The sequence below is a fragment of the Somniosus microcephalus genome, chromosome 8, assembly GCF_052327205.1.
Source record: "Somniosus microcephalus isolate GS21.2 chromosome 8, FLI_Smic_1.0, whole genome shotgun sequence".
Lineage (NCBI taxonomy): Eukaryota > Metazoa > Chordata > Chondrichthyes > Squaliformes > Somniosidae > Somniosus > Somniosus microcephalus.
This window is the reverse complement of record NC_140994.1, coordinates 220672374-220698717: the sequence shown is the minus strand read 5'-3', so window position 1 is coordinate 220698717 and position 26344 is coordinate 220672374. Positions and strand designations below refer to the sequence as shown.

General features: G+C 44.4%; 1 protein-coding gene across 1 annotated transcript in view; it reads left to right on the top strand.

Moving 5' to 3' along the window:
* The first annotated feature begins 3740 nt into the window (after positions 1–3740).
* Positions 3741–26344, top strand: part of atp10b (ATPase phospholipid transporting 10B) — a 225986-nt gene continuing 203382 nt past the window's right edge. Inside the window, exons 1-2 of the mRNA XM_085995733.1 lie at positions 3741–4075; positions 8339–8533. Of these exons, the coding sequence (XP_085851859.1) occupies positions 3795–4075; positions 8339–8533 (476 nt within the window). The 5' untranslated portion in view covers positions 3741–3794. The remainder of the gene's footprint in view (positions 4076–8338; positions 8534–26344) is intronic.

The window sequence follows — 26344 nt, the reverse complement described above, 5'->3', positions numbered from 1 at the left end:
AAATCTCTGATCCTTGTTGTCTCTCTACCTTGGTGCTGCACATCTTTTCCTTTATGACCCCCGCCTTCCCCTCTCATTAATGAACACTTCGTACTATTCATAGATTTGACTAGTAAATTCACCGATCCCGTGTTCCCAGAAGGCAGCTGTGCTCAAAGGGAAAGTGGGTGGGAGAATTGGCATTGCAGTATTGTAGCCCTATCTCCAACCCTTCTAACGCAGCTCCCCACCGGCAGCAGCACGGAATTTGTAGATATACCCTTTAATTCCTTTTTGAATTCATTCATTTCCACTGGTTCAAATATTTGTTTATCATTAAATTAAAAATGTTATACTAGTGAATTTAAGAAAAAATAGTCCTACTCATAGAATTTATTGCTAAAGGTATTAAAATTTGATGAGCAGTTTATAGGCTCGAGTCTAGCCCAAGGTGTTGGAATAAAAATCTCTTCTGTGCTGCAAGTATCATAAATCAATTGAGTTTGGGGAGTCTTAAATCTGGTTCTTAAGTGTCCTCAACATACATTTGTCCATAATTTAGCACTAAACTGGTAGTCTTATTCGAAGTTCTGGTCTCACTATTAGAACTGTGTTACTGGTGCAGAGTCTGGGCAAGACCGAGGGCTTTACACTATATCTGGTCGTGCTGTTGTTGACACGGAGTGCAAAAAGTGGAAACTGATCAATTCCTCAACATTGGACCTGGGGCACAAAAAAAATCAATGTTAAAAATTCCTGTCTAATACTCATTTACGGATTTTTTGTACAAGATCTGAAAACACCACATTGTATTATGCCCCATATCTGACTATCGCATTCCCCCTCCAATATAACTTTACACCCAAGACATATTGAGATGTTTACAGATAATAACACTTTTTTCAGAAAGCTACAATTCTGTAGTTTCTGATTTTGAGATTAGTAGACTCCACTAGGTTCTCAGAACAGCCAATTACTACAATCTTATTGAAAAGGCCTCAAGTTATTCATGTCAGTAAATAGGAATTATCTTCACATAGTTAGTCAGAAAACAGTACTTAACAGTTACTAGATTCAGAGGATTCAATTCAAGCTTGAAAATTGAATTTTCTTCATTTTAATGTGAGCCGCTCCTGGTTCCACTCTGCCGACATTCGTTTAATATATTTACATAAATTGAAAACTTTCACAGTGCCCTACAATTATTTCTAAAGTTAGTTATTTAAAGGGGCACTGCAGACAAATTAGTGTTTTGCAGTACATGTCACCTTGTTTACAAATTGGAGGGCACGATAACTAAAGTTAAGATATGTCCATCTTCACCACCAGTACATGATGGGGGTGAGCTGTCTATTTACAGTAGTGTGTGCTGGCTTTAGGGTCAGGATCAACTCTTTATGTTTTTTGTAACTACTCAATTTAGCACCAGTGATTAATGAATAAATAGGGAATGGTATGCACAAGCGGATCCTTTGTTTTGTGGTCTATGCTGAGTTAGCTGGTCGTAACAGTATGGCCGCTACATCTGGCTTCAGCATCCCTGGGTTAAAGAGAAAAATGATCAAACTTCTGGTTCCAGTTCCTGATTACCATCCAGCAATCTCTTCTGCAATTATCTGTTTGTTTTGGCTTTGACTAAGAACAAGATTGGTTTCTGTTGTGATCCTCCATGGTCCAACAGTTATTTGTGGCTCAAATGTGAATGATGGTTACTCTGGCGAGGTAATCTGGACAATCTGTGGAAGTGCAGCCAAGTAAGGAATTGATGTCTGCAGACGAGGAACAAAAGGGACAAAAATTGATGAAGAAAATGTTAGTCTTCAGCTGAAGGAGGTTTAATATATACAGTAACGTTATACAGTAGTGTGTTGGAGTTCTGTGGGCTTCACTATGCTGTGATGCAACACAAGTTTGCACTTGCAATTTGTCTCAGTACCATTTGAGTTCATGATCTCACCACCACAGCCATGTGAGGCACTGAGGAACTTCCCACAGGGAGTAAATCTTACCCTGGGCTGTATTGGAGCAATTTTCGGGTGCAAGCCCATAAGTAGATTCCTTGTGCACTCTATCAGCGAAAGATGGTGGGTGCCATGTGAAATTAAGAAAAGAAGGGAACTATCTTTAGAAACGAGATTATTATGCTCTGATATTAAATTACCAGTTAAGTGTATCCCGAGGTGAGACGGTAGCTTTTCTCTTGTGCCTTTTGTCATACCAATCGTTTTATAAATATTGGCCCAGAAATTCGGGTCCCAACGCGTGAGTATGCACGGGGTACTCGCGCGTGGACCCGATGGAAGTGCCGGTTTCTTGCATGCACTATGCATGCACGGGAAACCGGCACTTCTGATCCTCTGAACGAAGGGGTTCAGAGGTCGAACGCGTGCGCGCGGGAGTCTGCGCGTGCGCTTTGAACTTACGTTTTTTTTACAGGTTTTTCTGTGAGGGTAAGTCTTTAGATTTTAGAAATGTAAAAACCAGGCGTAAGGACTGCATTTTAAAAGGTAAGTGGTCAATTAATTAAAATTAAAACATTTTTTCCACAAGTTTATTATTTTTAAATACTTTAAAGCAAGGTAAGTTTATTTTTAGCCCTGTTTTTTTATAAAATTATTTTTTTCAAAAATTTAAATTATTGTTTAAAATAGTTATTTAATGTAATTTATAGTTTATTTAAAAAGTGCGATGTTTTTAAAAAATTTATTTGAAGGTTAACTACTGTTTTGGGCCCTCAGCATTCATACGTTTTGAGAGGTCTTTCTGTCAATCTTATGAATGGGCTTTTCCCTCCTCCGATTGGCTGCCCATGGCTCACGTGATCCCAGGGGACGCATCGCACTAACTACGCCCCTGGGACATGCAAGCACAGCGCACCGGCCTCAGGGCCAGGCCCCGGAGAGGAATTCCACGCAGGCCCAGAGCTCAACTGCCGGCGCGCTAGGTAAGTGTAGGTCAGGGGCTTGCACCCGCGGGAAGCCCCCGACCCGAATTTCTGGGCCATTACACTGCAAAATATTACAGCTACCAGCTATCCAAGAGCCGTGATTCAGAAATGCATTACTTTCTAGAACATTTTCACTGAGAAAAACAATGATGTCATGATACATAGACGTGCACATGCACGAGCATGACTGTCACTCGGCTTTTTCCCTCTATATACCTGTCCATTACCCCAAGTAAATTGATTCTGGGGCAATGTGAACTTAGTTAAAAACAAACACAATTCCACAGCAATAAAATACCTTTTAATATCAGTTTCAGTTCAGGAAGTCACAAAGAATATAAAATGTCTCATTTGTGCAAAAATGCAGTGCTGCTTTGAAGTTGGGTTATGATAGAGAGAATTTGACACTCCACCCAACCCTGATCTTGGAATGCTTCAATACAAACATGGAGTGAGATAATATTCCATTCTCGATACTGTCATCTCCCACCTTGATGAAGGAAGAAAAGATTAAGGGGCCTAACAAATACACTTTAAAAATAATACAGGATTGATTTGAACAAAATTTGAGGTGCTGCATGCTGAAATATTCGGTTAGTTAGACCTGCCTTCAATCCCACTGGACCTCCGCTGTATAAAGATTATAATAAGAATTTATTGTATTAACTGAAGTATTTTTACAACCATAATCAGAATAATCATCTGACTGTCTTTCAATCTTTTGCTGTTGTCAATTACATCCTACTGTACTCCCACATCAGTTATTGCTTCGCTCATGTTGATTACCTAATACAGTTTCTATTTTAACAGAAGGTGGTCGTTCGTAGTCCAATAACACTACAGGGAAATACGATCCAATGAATGAATAATGGCACACTCTATAGAATGGATTCGATTCCGCTTCCAGCAGCAGAGAACCGGCAGCGTCTCTGAAACAACACCGTTGTTATCACCTTCATCACTGAATTCTCCAGCCAAGGAGCAATGGTCACCTGTTTTAAGCAACCAAAGAATTATCATTCCAAATAATAGAAAGTTTGCCAAAGACTCAGAAAAGTTAATGAAAGACTCTTTGAGCAACAAAATAAGAACTACAAAATATACCTTCATCAACTTTCTTCCAAAGAACATTTTTGAGCAGTTTTACAGGTAAGCACCATATCTCAGTTCTTTCTTTGTGAAAACACCTCTTTCTGTAAGGGGTATTATTGTAAGTCTGGTTACCATCCCACTCTTGCCACACAGAAGTGATGGTTATGTTTTTTTGAATATTCAAATGTATCACAAATGGATTATTTTGCTACTTTGTTCAGTTTGGCAGCCACTCTATTCTGCTTTGTCCAGCTTGGCACCTGTTTTCCTTGGTTGTCCCTCCATCTGCTTCATGTGATTTTGATTCTGTCCATATAGAGTTTTGTTTCCAGTACTGGATGTGATTGGGAAAATATTTCAAATAACTGGGGATCCCTGTTACCCACCATTCAAATGGGAAAAGGCTTGATAGAATTGAAATGAATTGCATTTTTTAAATAGAATATATATGTAATCTTCTTAATATTGACCTCTAGTGGTGCAAACCCGTTTCCACTGTTCAGAATACCAGCGGATCAAATTCTTTCCCATCCACTTACAATTTGGAATTGGATTTCTGATGGCTACGTATATGTCTCAAATTATGATGATCGCCAAGCGTAAAGTCACAGAAATCATGCAGTAGGATTTCAAATACAAGCATAAAACTCCTGATTTTTCTAGTTTTCATTCTGCTGACTAGCCAATCTGGTGTTGAAGGTCACTATTCAATTTTTCAATTCAAGTCGCTTTATTGGCATGACAAGGTACATCTTATGTTACCAAAGCATCGAAAAACATTTATGGTTGAACACAAACGCCGATCTATCCATACAATGTATAAACAGATATATCCCTGAGTGTATAAATATACATTCATATAATTTGTATATACTCTTTTCTTAGATTTAATGGTTGTCCCTCTGTTTATGGCAAGCTGTAACATAGTGTGCTGCTAAGGTTACACAATTTCTCTGTTCCCCTAGTAGGTATGGGAGTTTTTGGTCGTCATTCAAATTTCTGAATTCAGGGCATATTTTTGTGAATTTTGGGTAGAAATTCTCCCTGATGCCCTGATATTTTCCACAAGCTGTGAGGAAGTGCATCTCTGTCTCCACCACTCCCTGACTGCAGTGAGAGCATATCCTGTTCTCTCTTGTCAGACAGGTCTGTCTGTATCTGCCTTTTTCGATAGCCAGGCTATGCTCACTAAGTCTGTACATAGTCAAGGTTTTTCTCAATTTGCTATCTTTTACCGTGGTCAGGTATTCAGCCATGTTGTATTGTCTGTTTAGGGCCAAGTAGCAATTGAGTTTGTTTTGGGTTTTTGTTGTTTCTGCCCAATAGGACAGATATTTTTCCTTTTGCTTAGTGATAATTGTGTTGGGTCGAATTCTCTGTGCTACGATGTCACTGTCCTGGGGCTGGTTATTGTTAGTAGTGTTAGTAGTTACTTCACTGAGTCCCAGGACTAGTTGACTGAGGGTATTCTTCTTTATGATCCTCTCTTGGCATTTCAGGGCTTCGTAGTGATAGCAGTGGGGGTTGCTCATTATTAGGTGTTTCCAAAATTTGGTGGCTCTTTTTTGGATAGTAATTATTAATGAATATTGGCCTAGTTCTGCCCTGCATGCATTGTTTATGGTTTTCCTTTGAGTCCGGAGGATACTTTTACAGAATTCTGCATGTAGGATCTCAATTGGGTGTTTGTCCCATTTTGCAAATTCTTGTTGTGTTAGCGGTCCCCACACCTCACTGCCATAGAGTGCAAGTGGTTCAATTACTGATTTGAAAATTTTGAGCCAAATGCTAATTGGGATTTCTATTTGGATTGATTTTTTAATGGCACTGAAAGCCCTTCTTGCTTTCTCTTTCAGTTCATTCACAGCCAGATGAAAATTTCCTGTAGAACTGATTTTTAAGCCCAAGTATGTGTAGTTAGTGGTTTGTTCAATTTTAGTTGTTCCTAGTGTGAAATTTATTCTGGGTCCCTGATGTCTATTCCGGTGCCGATTAGGCTACTGAATTTAAAAAAGAATTAATTGGGGTGTAACATTAAGTTTGTCCAATTGGCTGTTTTAACCCACAGTTCATGTAAATCCAGATCCTGTCAAAAGCTTCAAGAGTTTTTACATTGTGACGGTGCTGACACTAAAGGCAAACATATTTCATTTTATAAATCAGACAGTCGCAGAAACCCAAATTTTAGCTGGGTCTCCCGATCTGCTGATTTCAGGAGCATCTGAGCTTAGCTGGTAAACACATTGAAATGGATTCAGCAGCTCTGAAGCCAGTTGTTGCAATGGCGTAGGATCCCCCCCCCCCCCCCCCCCCCCCAGTGTGGTCTTTGGGCGGGCGGCCAGCCAGCCAAGCGCACCCTGCGGGGGAGACACGGTCCATTTTATGGGCCTAACCTTATTAGAATTGGGCCATCAGGCTGCGGGCAAAGAACAAGCACCCTGGACAGCCCACTGGCTCTGGCCGGAAGCAGGTAGCTCAGTTGGGGGGGGGGCGGCGGGGGGGAAAGGTGGGAATCAATTGAAAACATAGAAACATAGAAGATAGGAGCAGGAGTAGGCCATTTGGCCCCTCGAGCCTGTTCCACCATTTAATGAAATCATGGCTGATCATCCAAATTTAGTGCCCTGTCCCTGCTTTCTCCCCATATCCCTTGATCCCTTTAGCCTTAAGAAATATATCTAACTCCTTCTGGAATATATTTAATAAGTTGGCCTCAACTGCCTTCTGTGGTACAAAATTCCACAGGTTCACCACACTCTGGGTGAAGAAATTCCTCCTCATCTCTGTCCTAAATGGTTTACCCCTTATCCTTAGACTGTGACCCCTGGTTCTGGACTCCCCTGCCATCGGGAACATCCTTCCTGCATCTAGTCTGTCTAGTCCTGTTAGAATTTTATAAGTTTCAATGAAATCCCCTCTCATTCTACTAAACTCTAGCGAATATAAGCCTAATCGACCCAATCTCTCTCCATACGTCATTCCTGCCATCCCAGGTATCAGTCTGGTGAATCTTCGCTGCACTCCCTCCATGGCAAGAACATCCTTCCTCAGAAAAGGCGACCAAAACGGCGCACACTACTCAAGGTTTGGTCTCGCCAAGGCCCTGTACAACTGCAGCAAGACATCCTTGCTCCTGTACTCGAATCCTCTCGCTATGAAGGCCAACATACCATTTGCCACCTTAACCGCCTGCTGCACCTGCATGGTTACCTTCAGCGACTGGTGCACAATGACACCCAGGTCTCGTTGCACTTCCCCTTTTCCCAATCTATTGCCGTTCAGATAATAACCTGTCTTCCTGTTTTTGCCACCAAAGTGGATAACCTCGCATTTATCCACATTGGACAGATGCATGGCAGATGCAGTATAATCACCCAACCTGTCCAAATCATACTGGAGTTTCTCTGCATCCTCCCCGCCGCACACACACCCACCCAGCTTTGTGTTGTCTGCAAGCTTGGAGATATTACATCTAGTTCCCTTGTCCAGATCATTAATATATATTGTGACTAGCTGCGGTACCCCACTATTCACTGCCTGCCACTCGGAAAAAGACCCATTTATTCCAACTCTTTGCTTCCTGTCTGCCAACCAGTTCTCTATCCAAGTCAGTACCTTGCCCCCAATCCCTTGTGGTTTAACTTTACACGCTAATCTCTTATGCGGGACCTTATCGAAAGCCTTCTGAAAGTCCAAATACACCACATCCACTGGTTCTCCCTTATCTATTCTACCAGTTACATCCTCAAAAAATTCCAGTAGATTAGTCAAGCATGATTTACCTTTTGTAAATCCATGTTGACTTTGTCCGATCCTGTCACTGTTTTCCAAGTGCTCTGCTATTACATCTTTTATAATGGACTCTAGCATTTCCCCCACTACCGATGCCAGGCTTACCGGTCTATAATTCCTCGTTTTCTCTCTACCACCTTTTTTAAATAGTGGGGTTACATCGGACGTGGTGTGAAATGGGTTGCCAATTCGTTATTGTCCATTTTGCACCACAGGGGTTAACCAATTCCCCCCCTCCCCCCACATTAATTAAAGTTCACAGATCTATATTTAATATTCATGGGGAAGGATGGAGGGGTGATGGGAGAAAAAGATGCCAAGGCAAATTTAACAGAAGCGCACAAACTAGGGAGAGAAAATCTGAGCATGACTCATCCCAGGAGCAGCCATTCATTTGCTTATCTTTATGTTGTATTTCATTGGCAGAGACCTGGGAACAGGTTGCTCTGCTTTCGCAGACATGTTTTGGCAAAGACCCCAGTAAGGAAGAAATATAAAGCGTGTTTTTTTTTCTCTCTCGCATCCCAGGTTTGCCAATATTTACTTCTTGTTCCTGGCTATTCTGAACTGGTTCCCATCCATTGAAGTTTTCCATAAAGAAATAACCATGTTGCCCTTGGTTGTTGTTATGTCCATCACTGCAATTAAAGATGGAGTTGAAGACTACAAACGATACAGATTTGATAAAAAGATAAACCAAGCCAGGACACAGGTATTTGATTGGTAGGTCATTTGTGAACAAATACAAGAAAAGTCTCTGGTGTAGTAGAAGATGTTTACAAGACACAATCTGTTGGTACTTTGCACTACACATTGAAGAGTGGCAGAATGTGGGTTAATAGTTGACTGTTATATGAGGGGAAAAGGAGAGGCACAGAACCCTGCAGCTTGTTACCTCCAAAGTAAGGGATGAGAATCTGAGAGATTTTTATTTTTTATTTGATTATGGGAAGTGGGCTTCGCTGGCAAGGCCAGCATTTATTTGCCCATCCCTAGTTGCCCTTGAAAAGGTGGTGGTAAGCCGCCGCCTTGAACCGCTGCAGTCCATGTGGTGAAGATACTTCCACAGTGCTGTTAGGGAGGGACTTCCAGGATTTTGACCCAGCGACGATGAACAAACAGCAATATACTTCCAAATCAGGATGGTGTGTGACTTGGAGGGGAACTTGGAGGTGGTGGTGTTCCCATGTGCTTGCTGCCCTTGTCCTTCAAGGAAAGAGGTTCTGCTGAGGGAGTATGAGCAGCTAGGGGCCAAATTAAAAAATAGAACCACAAGGGTAATAATCTCTGGATTACTACCTGAGCCATGAGCAAATTTGGCTAGGGTAAATAAAATCAGAGAGTTAAATGCGTGGCTCAAAGACTGGTGCAAGTCGCATTGAGTTTAAGCAGACTTTGGTAAGTGGCAGAAAAAGTATTTTAAGTGCATGTACTGAATTTTAGTGAGTAAAAAAGTGAATTATTTGAAGTAAGTTTAATTTTTTTGAGTAAATTAAGCTGTTGGGGAGTTTAAACCGGAAGTAGAATCCGGGTATAAAAAGGGGCAGGCTTAGTGCGGTAGCACTGAGTGCGGTCGCATTGAGTGTAAGTAGAGTTTGGTAAGTGAGAGAGTTCGGGCAAGTGGGAGGTGAGGGGGTGCATTTTGCTCTGTTTTGCTTCCCTCTCTCAGGCTAATCCAACACTGCGGATGTGGAGCAGCGAGACAATTCAACCGGACAGGTCCCCCAGACAGCATTCACGAGGGAGGTTGGTGAACAGCTGGTTGGTAGGTCCTCTTCCTTCTCTTCTATACCTTTAAGTTGGTAAGTCCTATTAAATAGTGGTGTAATATTATCATCTATATCGGGGCAGAGGGTCTTCATAACTAATAATAAGAAATTTAATTAATTACACAGATATGGGTGAACAGGTGATGTGTCACTGTTGCGAAATGTGGGAGCTGGTGGACCCCATTGAGGCTCACGGTGATTACATTCGCGATAAGTGTTTGCTGCTAGAGGAACTCAAGCTCCAAGTTAAAGAGCTTGAGACCGAGCTTCAGACACTGTGACACATCAGGGAGGGGGAGAAGTTCCTGGACTCTGTTTCAGGAGGTGGTCACACCTATGAAATTAATTACTGCAGATGTAGTCCATGGTCAGGGACAGGACGGTGTGACTACGAGTGAGGCAGGTACAGGGATCCAGGATGTAGTGTTGAAGGAGCTGCAGCCCTTGCTCTTGTCAAGCAGGATCGAGGTTCTTACTCCCTGTGAGGGCGGGAGCGGGGACTGCAGGGAGGATGAGCAACCTGGCCACAGCACTGTGGTACAGGGGGCCATTCAAGTGGAGGGAGTGAAAAGACATGTTGTAGTGGTCGGGGATAGTATCATTAGGGGGATAGATAGGGTTCTCTGCAGTCAAGAGCGGGAGTCCCGAAGGCTATGTTGGCTGCCCGGGTTAAGGACATCTCTTCTGGGCTGGAAAGAAACTTGGAGTGGGAGGGGGAGGATCCAGTTGTCGTAGTCCATGTTGGTACAAATGACGTAGATAGGACAAGGAAGAAGGTTCTGTTAAAGGAGTATGAGCAGCTACGGGTCAAATTAAAAAGCAGAACCTCAAGGGTAATAATCTCTGGATTATTACCTGAGCTACGAGCAAATTTGGCTAGGATAAATAAAATTAGAGAGTTAAATGCGTGGCTCAAAGACTGGTGTGGGAGAAATGGGTTTTGCTTCTTGGGACACTGGCACCAGTACTGGGACAGGAGGGAGCTGTTCCATTGGGACGGACTCCACTTGGCCAGTGCTGGGACTAGAGTCCTGGCGAATCATATAACTAGGGCTGTGAGAGGGCTTTAAACTAATTAGTGGGGGGGAGGTTTCTAGAGAGCAAATAACAGAAATGACAATGGAGAAGGTCATAGACTTAGGTAGCAGTGGGGAAATTAAAAAACAGAACGTGTCAGGAAGGGACAGAAGGTATGGAGTAAAAGGTAAAGTAGTAAAAGGGGAAAAAACAGGAACTAAGTGTCACAAAACATATTTGAAAGTTTTTTATCTGAATGCACGTAGCATTCGTAACAAAATGAATGAGTTAACGGCACAAATAACTACATATGGGTATGATCTTGTGGCCATTACAGAAACATGGCTGCAGGGTGACCATGACTGGGAATTAAACATACCAGGTTATTTAACAATCAGGAAGGACAGGCAGGAAGGGAGGGGAGGTGGGGTGGCTATGTTAATAAAGGAAGGAATCACTATAATACAGAGAAATGATATTGGGTCAAAGGAGCAGGATAGTGAAACAGTTTGGGTGGAGATAAGAAATAATAAGGGGAAAAAAACACTAGTGGGCGTAGTCTATAGGCCTCCGAACAGTTGCAACTCTGTTGGACGGAGTATTAATCAGGAAATAGTTGAGGCTTGTAATAAGGGAACAGCTATAATTATGGGGGATTTTAACTATCATATTAACTGGACAAATCAAATTGGGCAGAGCAGCCTTGAGGATGAGTTCATTGAGTGTATTAGGGATGGGTTTCTTGAGCAATATGTAACTGAACCGACCAGGGGGCAAGCAACCTTAGATTTGGTCCTGTGTAATGAGACAGGATTAATTAAAAATGTCCTAGTAAAGGATCCCCTTGGAATGAGTGACCATAACATGGTTGAATTCCATATTCAAGTAGAGGGTGAAAAGGTTGGATCTCAAACAAGCGTGCTGAGCTTGAATAAAGGAGACTATGAAGGTATGAGAGCGGAATTGATTAGAGTGGACTGGGAAAATAGGTTAAAGGGTAAGACGGTACATGATCAGTGGTGTACATTTAAGGAGTTATTTTACAACTTCCAAAAAATATATATTCCACTGAGGAAAAAAGTGTGTAAAAGAAAAGATAGCCATCCGTGGCTAAGTAAAGTAATTAAGGATAGTATCTGACTAAAAACAAGGGCATATAAGGTAGCCAAATCTAGTGGGAGGATAGAAGATTGGGAAGTCTTTAAAAGACAGCAAAAAATAACTAAAAGATTGATTAAGAAAGGGAAGATAGATTATGAAAGTAAATTAGCAAAAAATATAAAAACAGACAGCAAAAGTTTCTATAGTTATATAAAAAGAAAAAGGGTGGCTAAAGTAAATGTTGGTCCCTTAGAGGATGAGACCGGGAAATTAATGGTGGGAAACATGGAGATGGCAAAAACGCTGAACAAATATTTGGTATCAGTCTTTACGGTAGAGGACACTAATATCCCAACACTGGACAAACAGGGGGCTCTAGGGGGAGAGGAGCTAAATACGATTAAAATCACTAAGGAAGTGGTACTTGGTAAAATAATGGGACTCAAGCCAGATAAATCCCCTGGACCTGATGGCTTACATCCTAGGGTCTTGAGGGAAGTGACGGTAGGGATTGTGGATGCATTGGTAATAATTTTGCAAAACTCCCTGGACTCAGCAAAGGTCCCGGCAGATTGGAAAACTGCTAATGTAACACCCTTATTTAAAAAGGGTAGTAGGCAGAAGGCTGGAATCTATAGACCTGTTAGCCTAACATCTGTGGTTGGTAAAATGTTAGAGTCCATTATTAAGGAGACAGTAACGGAACATTTGGATAAACATAATTTAATAGCACAAACTCAGCATGGTTTCATGAAGGGGAAGTCATGTTTGACAAATTTGCTTGAGTTCTTTGAAGAAGTAACATACAGGGTGGATAAAGGAGAACCAGTGGACGTAGTGTATTTGGACTTCCAAAAGGCATTTGACAAGGTGCCACACAAAAGATTATTGCTCAAGATAAAAATTCACGGGATTGTGGGTAATATTCTGGCGTGGGTGGAGGATTGGCTCTCTAACAGAAAGCACAGAGTTGGGATAAATGGTTCATTCTCAGACTGGCAATCAGTAACTAGTGGTGTACCGCAGGGGTCAGTGCTGGGTCCCCAACTCTTTACAATCTATATTAACAATTTGGAAGAGGGGACCGAGTGTAACATATCAAATTTTACAGATGATACAAAGATGGGAGGGAAAGTAGTGAGTGAGGAGGACATAAAAAACCAGCAAAATGACATAGACAGGCTAAGTAAGTGGGCAGAGATTTGGCAGATGGAATACAATACTGGAAAGTGTGAGGTTATGCACTTCGCAGGAAAAATGATAGAACAAGTTATTATCTTAATGGCAAGAAACTGGAAAGTACTGTAGTACAAAGGGATCTGGGGGTCCTGGTGCACGAAACTCAAAAAGTTAGTATGCAGGTGCAGCAAGTGATCAAGAAGGCCAATGGAATGTTGGCTTTTATTGCTAGGGGGATAGAATATAAAAACAGGGAGGTATTGCTGCAGTTATACAAGGTATTGGTGAGACCGCACCTGGAATACTGCATACAGTTTTGGTGTCCATACTTAAGAAAGGACATACTTGCTCTCGAGTCAGTACAAAGAAGGTTCACTCGGTTAATCCCGGGGATGAGGGGGTGGTCATATGAGGAGAGGTTGAGTAGATTGGGACTCTACTTATTGGACTTCAGAAGAATGAGAGGCGATCTTATTGAAACATATAAGATTGTGAAGGGGCTTGATCGGGTGGATGCGGTGAGGATGTTCCCAATGATGGGTGAAACTAGAACTAGGGGGCATAATCTTAGAATAAGGGGCTGCTCTTTCAAAACTGAGATGAGGAGAAACTTCTTCACTCAGAGGGTGGTAGGTTTGTGGAATTTGCTGCCCCAGAAAGCTGTGGAAGCTACATCATTAAATAAATTTAAAACAGAAATAGATAGTTTCCTAGAAGTAAAGGGAATTAAGGGTTACGGGGAGCGGGCAGGAAATTGGACATGAGTCTAGGTTCGGAATGGTCATGGCCCTGTGGGTAGTGGAGCGGGCCCAGGGGCCGTGTAGCCTGGTTCTGCTCCTACTTCTTGTGTTCTAATTCTGTGTTAGATTTCAGGAGATGGTTTTATTCCTGTTCCTGGCTGGGGTGGAGATTGCCTTTACAGAAGGTAAGTACTGTAGAAAATATAGGGACAGAGTAATCTCCTGGACGAGTTTCGATCGCCCTGATGGGTCGGAGAGGAATTTCCCAGATTTTTTTCTCCCAAATTGGCCATTGGGTTTTTTATCTGGTTTTTCGCCTCTCCTGGGAGATCACATGGGTTCGGGTGGGATGGAGAGTGATAGAAGATTTGAGGTTAGGATCAGATCAGCCATGATCTTATTGAATGGTGGAGCAGGCTCGAGGGGGCGATTGGCCTACTCCTGCTCCTATTTCTTATGTTCTTATGTTCTTAAATGGGTTTTGCTTCTTGGGACACTGGCACCAGTACTGGGACGGGAGAGAGCTGTTCCATTGGGATGGGCTTCACTTGGCCAGTGCTGGGACTAGAATCCTGGTGAATCGAATAACTAGGGCTGTAGAGAGGGCTTTAAACTAATTAGTTGGGGGGAGGTTTCAAGAGAGCAAAAAATAAAAATGTCAGCGGAGAAGGCAATAGAGCAAGGTAGCAGTGGGGGAATTAAAAACCAGAGCGTGTTAGGAAGGGACAGAATGTATAAAGATAAAGGTAAAGTAGTAAAGGGGGTAAAAGCAGGAATAAATTGTCACAAAACATATTTAAAAGTTCTTTATCTGAATGCACGCTGCATTTGTAACAAAATAGACGAGTTGACGGTACAAATAACTACACATGGGTATGATCTGGTGGCCATTACAGAAACATGGCTGCAAGGTGACCATGACTGGGAACTAAACATCCAGGGGTATTTGACAATTAGGAAGAACAGACAGGAAGGAAAGGGAGGTGGGGTGGCTATGTTAATAAAGGATGGAATCACTACAATAGTGAGAAATGATATTGGGTCAAAAGATCAGGATAGTGAAACAGTTTGGGTGGAGATAAGGAATAATAAGGGGAAAAAGTCACTAGTGGGTGTAGTCTATAGGCCTCCTAACAGTTGCAACTCTATTGGTCGGAGTATAAATCAGGAAATAGTTGGGGCTTGTAATAAGGGAACAGCTATTGTCATGGGGGATTTTAACTTTCATATTGACTGGACAATCAAATTGGGCAGGGCAGCCTTGAGGAAGAGTTCATAGAGTGCATTAGGGACGGGTTCCTTGAGCAGTATGTTACCGAACTAACCAGGGGACAGGCAATCTTGGATCTGGTCCTGTGTAATGAGACAGGATTAATAAAATATGTCCTAGTAAAGGATCCCCTTGGAATGAGTGACCATAACATGGTTGAATTCCAAATTCAGTTGGAAGGTGAGTGTTGTGTATTTTGAATGTGTATTAGAATTGTCCCACATGGGATGCCGTAGTGGTGATTTGCAATGCACTATGGGAAATGTAGTGCATTGAGTGAAGAAGCGCATTGTAAATAAAATTGCCGTTAACTAAACTCTCCACCCCGGAGTCCTTAATTGTTATATAGGTAAGGGTATAAAACCCCTTGAGACTCAACAAAACTGGCAACGAGGACGACGGACTTGCGCATCACTTTGCACTGGAATCGGCGATGTTTAAAGTAAGAAGTTCCTGTCTTTTCTTAATGGTGCGCCCGCAGTTTAGTGCTAATGCAATCGCCTCGTAAAGGTGGTGGTTCGTGTGTTGCACAAATAAGAAGGGGGAGAGTAACGATACAGTGAAACGAAGTGGAGGAAAAGGACTGTAAAAATAAAAATAAAAAAGTGGAGGAAAAGGACTGTAAAGGTTTTAAAAAAAAAAAAAAAAAAAAAAAAAAATGGCTATGCTAACCGGAGCGTTTGGACCATTTGATGAAACGGCGGAGCAATGGAGTGCTTATACAGAGCATTTCAGATTTTTCGTGACTGCAAATGGCATTAAAGATGACATGAAAGTGGCGACGTTGCTCAGTGTGATCGGCGCTAAGACATATGATCAGATTGTGGAAGTTTTGGAAACACATTTCGCACCCAAGCCGCTGCTGATTGCCGAGAGGTTCAGGTTTCACAAATGAAACCAAGGGGAGGGTGAGTCCATAGCCGAATATGTTGCAGTGCTAAAGAAGCTAACTGAGCATTGTGAGTTTGGTGAAACTCTAAATGACACTGTCCGTGATAGGTTTGTGTGTGGATTAAGATGTGAAGCAACACAGACGCGCTTGCTCACGACTGACAAACTGATGCTTAAATCAGCAGTGGAGCTCGCTGTGTCTATGGAGTTAGCAGCTAAAGATGCACAGCTGTTGGGGGCTGCAACAAGAGTGCACAGGGTAGCAGCTACACCGGATAAGCATGCAAGGGGCGCCAGAGAGTGTTACAGATGTGAAAGGTCAGGTCATCAACCATCTGACTACTGGTGTAAAGACCTGACCTGTCGGAAATGTGAAAAGAAAGGACACATGAACGTGTGTGTAAAGGGCAAAGCAAACAATCCTACACAGAGACACGCAAAAACAAACAAGGAAACACATCCAACTGGTGTTCTAAAAAGAAAAACCTACACATGGTGAAACAAGAACAAGAAGACAGTGACACAGACTCTGATGGGGAGCTGAATCTCCATGTGTGAACGGTGAATGGAGGCTCATCAGGCTATGGAGTCACTCCACTACTAGAGGGAATACCGGTCAAAATGGAGCTGGATACGGGGGCCACTGTCTCCTTGATTTCAGAGAAGCTATTCAAAGAAAAACTGAACCACCTATCACTGACGCCGGCCAAGCTCATCTTAAAGACTTACACTGGGGAAACAGTCCCAATGCTGGGTAAGACGGAGGTCAAGGTGGAGCTTAATGGGCAAACCGTGATGCTGCCAGTTTACGAGGTCAAGGGTGACTATCCATCCCTGATGGGCAGGCCATGGTTGGAGAAAATTCATCTAGATTGGAAAAAAGTGAATGCGGTGTCAGTTGAAGAGGCGGGGCTAGCGGCAGCGTTGACAAAGCATGCGGCTGTCTTTGACGGAGAATTGGGGCATATGAAGGGGATTACGGTCAAACTCAAGGTGAAGCCTGACAGCCAGCCACGATTCCTGAAGGCCAGGAACGTTCCCTATGCCCTCGGACCAAAGGTGGAGGCTGACCTGGAGTGTCTGGTCAAGATAGGGGTCCTGGTGCCTGTTTCACACAGTGAGTGGGCCATGCCCGTGGTACCAGTGATGAAGAGTGACGGTGCGGTTCGCTTATGTGGAGATTTCAAAGTAACAGTGAATCCTGTGCTCTCAGCTGAACGGTACCCCCCTCCCCATCATTGAAGATATTTTCGCGGATCTAGCAGGCGGTCAGAAGTTTAGCAAGATTGATCTATGCCAAGCCTACTTGCAGATGCATGTAGAAGAGGACTCACCGAAGTACCTCACCATCACCACCCACAAGGGCCTCTACAGGTACTGCCGCCTACCCTTTGGTATAACATCAGCACCAGCATTGTTTCAGTGGGCTATGGACCAGATCTTAAGCGGCATTTCAGGGGTACAATGTTATCTCAATGATGTCCTTGTCACAGGAATGGACGACAACGAGCATCTGCAGAACCTGACGAAGACACTGGGAAGACTTGAAGAATATGGCTTACGCGTTCGCAAGGACAAATGCGAATCTTTCAAGCCATCAGTGGAGTACCTAGGCCATGTCATCAACGCGGACGGCCTACACACAGCACCGTCGAAAGTGAAAGCCATTGCCGATGCTCCTGCACCTACAAATGTCGGCCAGCTGCGGTCATTCTTAGGTCTTCTGAACTATTACGGAAAGTTTATTCCACAGCTGGCATCACTGTTGAAGCCATTACATGAGTTGCTGTGTCAGGGCAAGGCCTGGGCGTGGACGAAGGAGTGCGAAGCTGCATTCAAGAAAGCCAAAGCAGCTTTGACTGACCCCAGAGTGTTGACGCACTTTGACCCGTTGTTGCAGATTCAGCTGGCCTGTGACGCGTCGCCTTATGGCGTCGGCGCGGTTGTGCCCCACATCTTTACCTCAGGCGAAGAGAAGCCGATTGCATTCACGTCAAGGTCCCTGAGCAAGGCGGAGGTGAAATACCCACAGATCGAAAAAGAGGCGTTGGGCATCATCTTTGGAATCAAAGTTCCATCACTACTTGTTCGGAAGGAAATTTACCTTGCTGACGGATCATCATCCTCTGACATCGACCTTTGGTCCACACACAGGAATACCCTCCCTGGCAGCGTGCAGGATGCAGCGCTGGGCGCTGATGTTAAGCGCTCACAATTACAACATCAAATACCGGAGGTCAGCAGCACATGGCAATACGGACGGATTGTCATGACTTCCACTGCCTGTGCCCTCTGAAGGTTGTGAGCAGAAGATTTTCTACTTTGACATGGTGAGCAATGCCCCTGTTGCGGCCCGGCAGGTCAAGAAAGAGACCAGAGTGGACCCTACGCTATCCAAGGTGCTGGATCGGGTGATGCGAGGAGACGGATCACGGGTGTCAGACGCACCACCTGAGCTCCTACCCTACCTGTCAAGAGGGAAGGAGTTGTCTGTCATGTCAGGATGCCTCCTTTGGGACATGCGAGTGATCATACCACCAAAGCTGCGGAAACAAGTCCTCAACGAACTGCACTCAGGAGATTGTGGTATTGTCTAGATGAAGGAGCTGGCACGAAGCTACTTCTGGTGGCCCGGTCTGGATCATGAAATTGAAGTTGAAGCGAAATCATGCCCATCATGCAAGACAACCAGGGATACGCCAAGAGCAGCGCCACTGCATCCATGGGAATGGCCGGCGACAGCATGGCAACAGATCCATCTGGACTTCGCAGGACCAGTGGAAGGAACGATGTTCCTGGTCACGGTGGACTCCCATTCCAAATGGCCGGAGGTTGCAGTAATGTTCACTACCACTACGGAGAAAACCATCGAGACTCTGAGAGAGATGTTCGGGCGATTTGGTCTGCCGGAGCAGATCGTAACTGACAATGGAACACAGTTCACATCCCAGGAGATGGAGGAGTTCCTCAAGAGCAATGGAATCCAGCACACGTTCTCCGCGCCTTCGCCAATCCATTCGTGGATGGATGATGAGAGATTTGTCAGAACGCTGAAACGCGCGTTGAAAACGGCAAGAAGTGATGCTCCTCTAAAGCAGCGCCTGAATGCTTTCTTGCTGATATACCAAAACACGCCTCATGCTACGACTGGAGCATCTCCTGCTTACCTACTCATGGGAAGGCAGCTATGGACACGCCTTGACCTGCTGAGGCCAACGTCCACAGAAGCAGTGGTGCACGCCAATCAGCAGGATCAAGTCAGCAGACAAGCTCAGAGGTCCAAAGAACGACACTTTGTGGTGGGGGGCAAAGTCCTTGCACGTAACTACACCACCCCGGAGCGGTGGGTCCCGGCTACAGTCATTCAAAAGACGGGCCCTGTTTCATACCGAGTCCGCACCGGAGACGACCAAACATGGAGACGGCATGTAGACCAGTTACTGCCAAGACAGTCACCACAGGTAACCCAAGAAACAGAGGATCAAGGACCTGCTGGGGGCTCCAGCAGGGACTGGTCGTCCGACCCTGAGATGGTGGCCCCATCCGCTCTTGTGCCATCGAGGGAGGAAGCCACACCTGCAGGGTCACGGGAGAGCCAGCCAGAGCCTGCTCCTGAGACTAGATGTTACCCCCAAAGAGAAAGGCAGCCTCCAGAGCGCCTTAGTTACAGTTAGTGCTAACCTGTGTGCATGGGGCAGAATAATCCCCAGGGTTAGCAGAATGTAAAGGCAGTCTACCCTCTCTTCCAAAGTTATAGTCATTTTCAGTTATTCTGTTTTGTGGACATTCTATTTTAAGGGGGAGGAAATATGTTGTGTATTTTGAATGTGTATTAGAATTGTCCCACATGGGATACCGTAGTGGTGATTTGCAATGCACTATGGGAAATGTAGTGCATTGAGTGAAGAAGCACATTGTAAATAAAATGGCCGTTAACTAAACTCTCCACCCCGGAGTCCTCCTTAATTGTTGTATAGGTAAGGGTATAAAACCCCTTGAGACACAACAGTGAGAGAGTTGGATCTCAAACCAGCGTACTATGCTTAAATAAAGGAGACTATGAAGGTATGAGAGCAGAGTTGACTAAAGTGGACTGGGAAAATAGATTAAGGTGTAAGACGGTACATCAGCAGTGGTGTACATTCGAGGAGATATTTCACAACTTTCAAGAAAAATATACTCCACTGAGGAAAAAGGGGCGTAAAAGAAAAGACAGCCATCCGTGGCTAAGTAAAGTAATAAAGGATAGTATCCGACTGAAAACAAGGGCATATAAATTAGCCAAATCTAGTGGGAGGATAGAAGATTGGAAAGCATTTAAAAGCCAGCAAAGAATAACTAAAAGATTAATTAAGAAAGGGAAGATAGATTATGAAAGTAAACTAGCAAAAAATATAAAAATAGATAGCAAGAGTTTCTATAGTTATATGAAAGAGTGGCTAAAGTGAATGTTGGTCCCTTAGAGGACGAGACCGGGAAATTAGTGGTGGGGAACATGGAGATGGCAAAAACGCTGAACAAATATTTTGTATCAGTCTTTGCAGTAGAGGACACTAAAAATATCCCAACACTGGACAAACAGGGGGCTATAGGGGGGGAGGAGCTAAACATGATTAAAATCACTAAGGAGATGGTACTCGGTAAGATAATGGGACTTAAGGTGGATAAATCCCTTGGACCTGATGGCTTACATCCTAGGGTCTTGAGAGAAGTAGCGGTAGGGATTGCGGATGCATTGGTGGTAATTTTCCAAAACTCCCTGGATTCAGGAACGGTCCCAGCAGATTGGAAAACTGCCAATGTAACGCCCTTATTTAAAAAGGGAGGTAAACAAAAGGCTGGAAACTATAGACCAGTTAGCCTAACATCTGTGGTTGGTAAAATGTTGGAGTCCATTATTAAGGAAGCAGTAACAGAACATTTGGATAAGCATAATTTAATCGGACATGGTTTCATGAAGGGGAAGTCATGTTTGACAAATTTTCTCGAATTCTTTGAGGATGTAACAAACCGGGTGGATAAAGGGGAACCAGTGGATGTGGTGTATTTGGACTTCCAAAAGGCATTTGACAAGGTGCCACACAAAAGATTACTGCACAAGATAAAAAATCATGGGATTGGGGGTAATATACTGGCATGGGTGGAAGATTGGCTATCTAACAGAAAACAAAGAGTTGGGATAAATGGTTCATTCTCAGGTTGGCAATCAGTAACTAGTGGTGTTCTGCAGGGGTCAGTGCTGGGACCCCAACTCTTTACAATCTATATTAATGATTTGGAGGAGGGGACCAAGTGCAATATATCCAAGTTTGCCGACGATACAAAGATGGGAGGGAAAGCAGTGAGTGAGGAGGACATAAAAAACCTGCAAAAGGACATAGACAGGCTAAGTGAGTGGGCAGAAATTTGGCAGATGGAATATAAGGTTGGAAAGTGTGAGGTTATGCACTTTGGCAGAAAAAATCAAAGAGCAAGTTATTATCTAAATGGAGAGAAACTGCAAAGTGCTACAATACAAAGGGATCTGGGGGTCCTGGTGCATGAAACACAAGGTTAGTATGCAGGTACAGCAGGTGATCAGGAAGGCCAATGGAATCTTGGCTTTTATTGCAAGGGGGATGGAGTATAAAAGCAGGGAAGTCTTGCTTCAGTTATACAGGGTACTGGTGAGGCCACACCTGGAATATTGCATACAGTTTTGGTTTCCATATTTAAGAAAAGATATACTTGCTCTCGAGGCAGTTCAGAGAAGGTTCACTCGGTTGATTCCGGAGATGAGGGGGTTGACTTATGAGGAAAGGTTGAGTAGGTTGGGCCTCTACTCATTGGAGTCCAGAAGAATGAGAGGCGATCTTATCGAAACATATAAGATTGTGAGGGGGCTTGATCGGGTGGATGCGGGGAGGATGTTTCCACTGATGGGTGTGACTAGAACTAGGGGGCATAATCTTAGAATAAGGGGTTGCCCTTTCAAAACTGAGATGAGGAGAAACTTCTTCACTCAGAGGGTAGTAAATCTATGGAATTTGCTACCTCAGAGAGCTGTGGAAGCTGCGACATTAAATAAATTTAAAACGGAGATAGACAGTTTCCTAGCTGATAAGGGAATTAGGGGTTATGGGGCGCGGGCAGGGAAGTGGACGTGAGTCTAGGTTTGGAGCAGCCATGATCCTATTGAATGGCGGAGCAGGCCCAAGGGGCTGTATGGCCTACTCCTACTTCTTATGTTCTTATGGTAGATGTCACGCTTTGGGAGGTGATGCTGAAGAAGCCTTGGCGAGTTGCTGCAGTGCATCTTGTAGATGGTACCCACTGTAGCCACAGTACGCCGGTGATGAAGGTAGTGAATGTTTATGGTGGTGGATGGGGTGCCAATCAAGCAGGCTGCTTTGTCTTGGATGGAGTCAAGCTTCTTAAGTGTTGTTGCACCTCCCAAAGCGTGACCTCTACCATAAGAACATAAGAAGTAGGAGCAGGAGTAGGCCATACAGCCCCTCGGGCCTGCTCCGCCATTCAATAGGATCATGGCTGCTCCAAACCTAGACTCACGTCCACTTCCCTGCCCGCTCCCCATAACCCCTAATTCCCTTATCAGCTAGGAAACTGTCTATCTCCGTTTTAAATTTATTTAATGTCGCAGCTTCCACAGCTCTCTGAGGTAGCAAATTCCATAGATTTACTACCCTCTGAGTGAAGAAGTTTCTCCTCATCTCAGTTAGAGAGTATTCCATCACACTCCTCACTTGTGCCTTGTCGATAGTGGAAAGGCTTTGGGGTGTCGGGAGGTGAGATACTCGCTGCAGAATATCCAGCTTCTGACCTGCCCTTGTTGCCACAGTATTTATGTGGCTGGTCCAGTTAAGTTTCTGGTCAATGGTGACCCCTAGGATATTGATGGTGGTGGATTCGGCGATGGTAATGCCGTTGAATGTCATGGGGTGGTGGTTAGACACTTGCTTGTTGGAGATAGTCATTGCCTGGCACTTGTGTGGCATGTATATTACCTGCCACTTATCAGCCCAAGCCTGAATGTCGCCCAGGTCTTGCTGCATACGGGCATGGACTGCTTTATTATCTGAGGAGTTGCGAATGGCACTGAACGCTGTGCAGTCATCAGCAAACATCCCCACTTCTGACCTTATGATGGAGGAAGGCCATTGATGAAGCAGCTGAAGATGGTTGGGCCTAGGACACTGCCCTGAGGAACTTCTGCAGCAATGTCCTGGGGCTGTGATGATTGACCACCAACCACCATAACCATCTTCCTTTGTGTTAGGTATGACTCCAGCCAGTGGAGTTTTGTCCCCCCGATTCCCATTGACTTCAGTTTTACTAGGGCTCCTTGATGCCACACTCTGTCAAATGCTGCCTTTATGTCAAGGGCTGTCACTCTCACCTCATCTCTGGAATTCAGCTCTTTTGTCCATGTTTGGACCAAGGCTGTAATGAGGTCTGGAGCTGAGTGGTCCTGGCGGAACCCAAACTGGGCATCAGTGAGCAGGTTATTGGTGAGTAAGTGCTGCTTGATAGCACTGTCAATGACACCTTCCATTGAGTCGTGCCTGTGCCAGTCTGGAGTAACTATTAACAGACAGCCCAAGTACAGCATTTTAGAGGTCTCGGAACAAGTCAGTTGACTGTTCTCTTAATTAGGAATTGGGGAAGGAAGGAATTCAGCCTGGTCTCTGCTTCTGATTGCTGTTTCTTAAGCCGTGTTGGACAATACATATATATGAATGTTTGCCTGGTGAGGATGAGTTTAGATTCAACTGTAATGTCCTCCAAGGAAGAGGAGACTGCTGCCATTTATTGTTTAGGCTGATGCATGGAGAATGACCACTTGGGTAAAGTACCAGAAGGCTGCTAGGACAAATGAAACTCTACCCAAACATTAAGAAAAGAGGCAATTTGGAAGAAAAGGTGTTTATAAATAAGGATTTCTGATGTCCCCCTCCCTGTTGCAGAAGAACCAAGAGGCTACTTGAAGAGTAAGATTAGTATGCATCAGACCTAGAAGGATACCAGACTAATGTTGCTGAACAAGTGTGATTGCTGCAGCCTGATCAGAATACTACATGTAGTGTGATCCAGATAGCTTGTTGGTCAGCTTCATTACTCACATTGTGAATTCTCAGACTATCCAGCTTCAAGAGCCCGTATGTCTTCACGCCCATCAAGTTTAGCAAGGTTATAGCTTTGTCGTCATCTTCTATTTTATTGGTCTCACAATAGATCTCAATGCGTTCCACATACGTGGCCCAGTCTTCTACCTCGGAATTAAAATCGTTGATGTTACCACGCTTAGGCATCTTCCTCTCTTCCTGATAACACCACGAATTATTTCTTTAAATTTTCTTTTCTTTTTTTTCCAAGATGGCGGTTCCCGCGAAAATGGCGGTCTCCCCGCCCACTTCAATGGCGGTTTCCCGCTTCTGTCTTCTTCCCCGCCTAATGGCGGCTTCCCGCGTTTCTTCCCTAGCGGGAGGGGTACACTTTCCCCACGGGCGACGGCCGCTGGCTTTCAGGTTCACAGCCTGCGCGTCGGCTTCAGTGCTTTCCCTTTTCTCGGCAGGGCAACCGGCACTGGGTACACCCCGTTGACGGCGAACAGTTTCAGCCGCTGGGCTGGCTCTCGCTCAGTTCCCCTTGCTCGGGCTCTGTCTCTCTACCGGCGCTGGGTACCCCCCCGTTGACGGCGAACAGTTTCAGCCGCTGGACTGGCTCTCGCTCAGTCTCCCTTGGTCGGCTCTACCTCTCCCGCTCGCTCGGCTCCCAATCGCGCCTCCCAGCCCTCTCGCAGTCCGGAGATTCCCTCCCCGGCTGCGGCTGAGTTTTTATCTCTTCCCGCGCCTACGCTCCCGGTCGCAGCGCTTCGTGGCTTCGGTCGCTGCCCGGCCTTTTTCGCCGGTCGCGGTCTAGCTGTCTCACGACGCCGTTGCATCCCCAGCCTGTCTGTACCGCGGCTTCCTTGCTCCACGCTGCCCCAGTCTCTGTGCCTCTGAGCCCGACTTCTGTCTGGCTCCTTTCCCCCTCGACCGTGGTCGAGTGCACCGCCCTTATCCTCCGGTTATTCTTTTTACTTTTCCCTTACTCACAGTCACCGTGGCCGGCTTGCTTCTTGTGCTGATCGGCTCACTCCTCACCATGGCCGAAGGGACAGTCAGTGCCTGTTGCTGATGGAAGTCTTTGTCTCTGAATTCTTCCTCCTTTCCAGCTCTGCAGACTCGAGCTTTCTCCCAGCAGAATGACGAGGGCGGTTGCCTCTTCTCGACGCTCGTTAACTGCTTCGGAAGTATTGTTGCCGCAGGGTACGATCGGACTCGTCGCCACTGTAAAGTCTGTGGGTTGTTTAGTTAATTAATACACAGACTACCAGAGTAACTTAAAACAGGACTTTACTATTCGAAGGTCAGGGCGAATCTGCCCAATAAATCCTGACACAGCACTTATATACCGGTGTGGTCACCGTCGGTATTACAGTATACAGAAGCCAACAAAGTAGTGCAACACCTAAAGTAGTTCTCTTAAAGGTGGACGGTTACATACAATAGTTCTCTTAAAGGTAGACGGGTACATACACTACACAACGCTAAATTGCCATTGCGACTGTACCCCCACCCCCACTCCCACTCCCCCTTTCATGTCCTTGGTAGTATAGTGGCTGGCCTAGAGTCTTGGGCCTTGTGCATTCTAAGCAAATTTTCTACAAATAATCAGCTAATATATATTTCTTTCTTTCAAAAAAAAGACAGCCATTTGGAGCAAAACTCATTTACCAACATAAAATTCTTTTTTAAAACACAGAAGCGCATTGGGACGTTTTTACTACATTAAAGGCACTATATAAATGCAAGTTGTTGATGTTGCCAGAATGGCAGTCGCATGTGATTTTTTTTTTTAAATGCCTCTGCAATCACTTTTTTTTAGAAAAAAACATTTCAGCTTGAACAGCAATTAAACACTGACCTCAACCGACACACTTCACAATACTTAACAATTAGACTATGTAACCTTAAAATGGCATGGCTTCAGCTTATCAGAAGGATAGTATATTGTGCATTAATCCTGAAACAGAATATTCTCTGACTCACTGTGAGCCTCACCATTGATCATCCATTAGGTATAGTCATCTAGTGGGCATCCACTACCCTTCAAAAATACATATAAAAAAGAGAAGTTACTGCTTTTTTGATAACTTTGGCAGAAACCCCATTTATGTTATGCCAGCAGAGCAGGATTAGCTCCCAGGATATCCCCAGCCCTGGTTGCTTCCCAATGGCAAGAACCAAGGCAGCAGCTGCCAATCTACAGAATCTTTTCTGAACAATTAGTCTCTAATTGATCTCAGGAAATGCCTATTTGGACCACTTCCCCACAGGGAGTAGCTTTAAAAGGACAGGCCAGGTTAAGCACCACTCCATTTTAGCAGCTACTTATCACAACCCCATGGCCCCAATTTTAACTCCAGGTGGATTCCCTGCTCAGTTAAAATTACAGTTGGGTCTCAATAATGTCATTGGGCCGCAACATGCATATGTTGAGAGCCAGGGAGATTTTAATTGCCCAC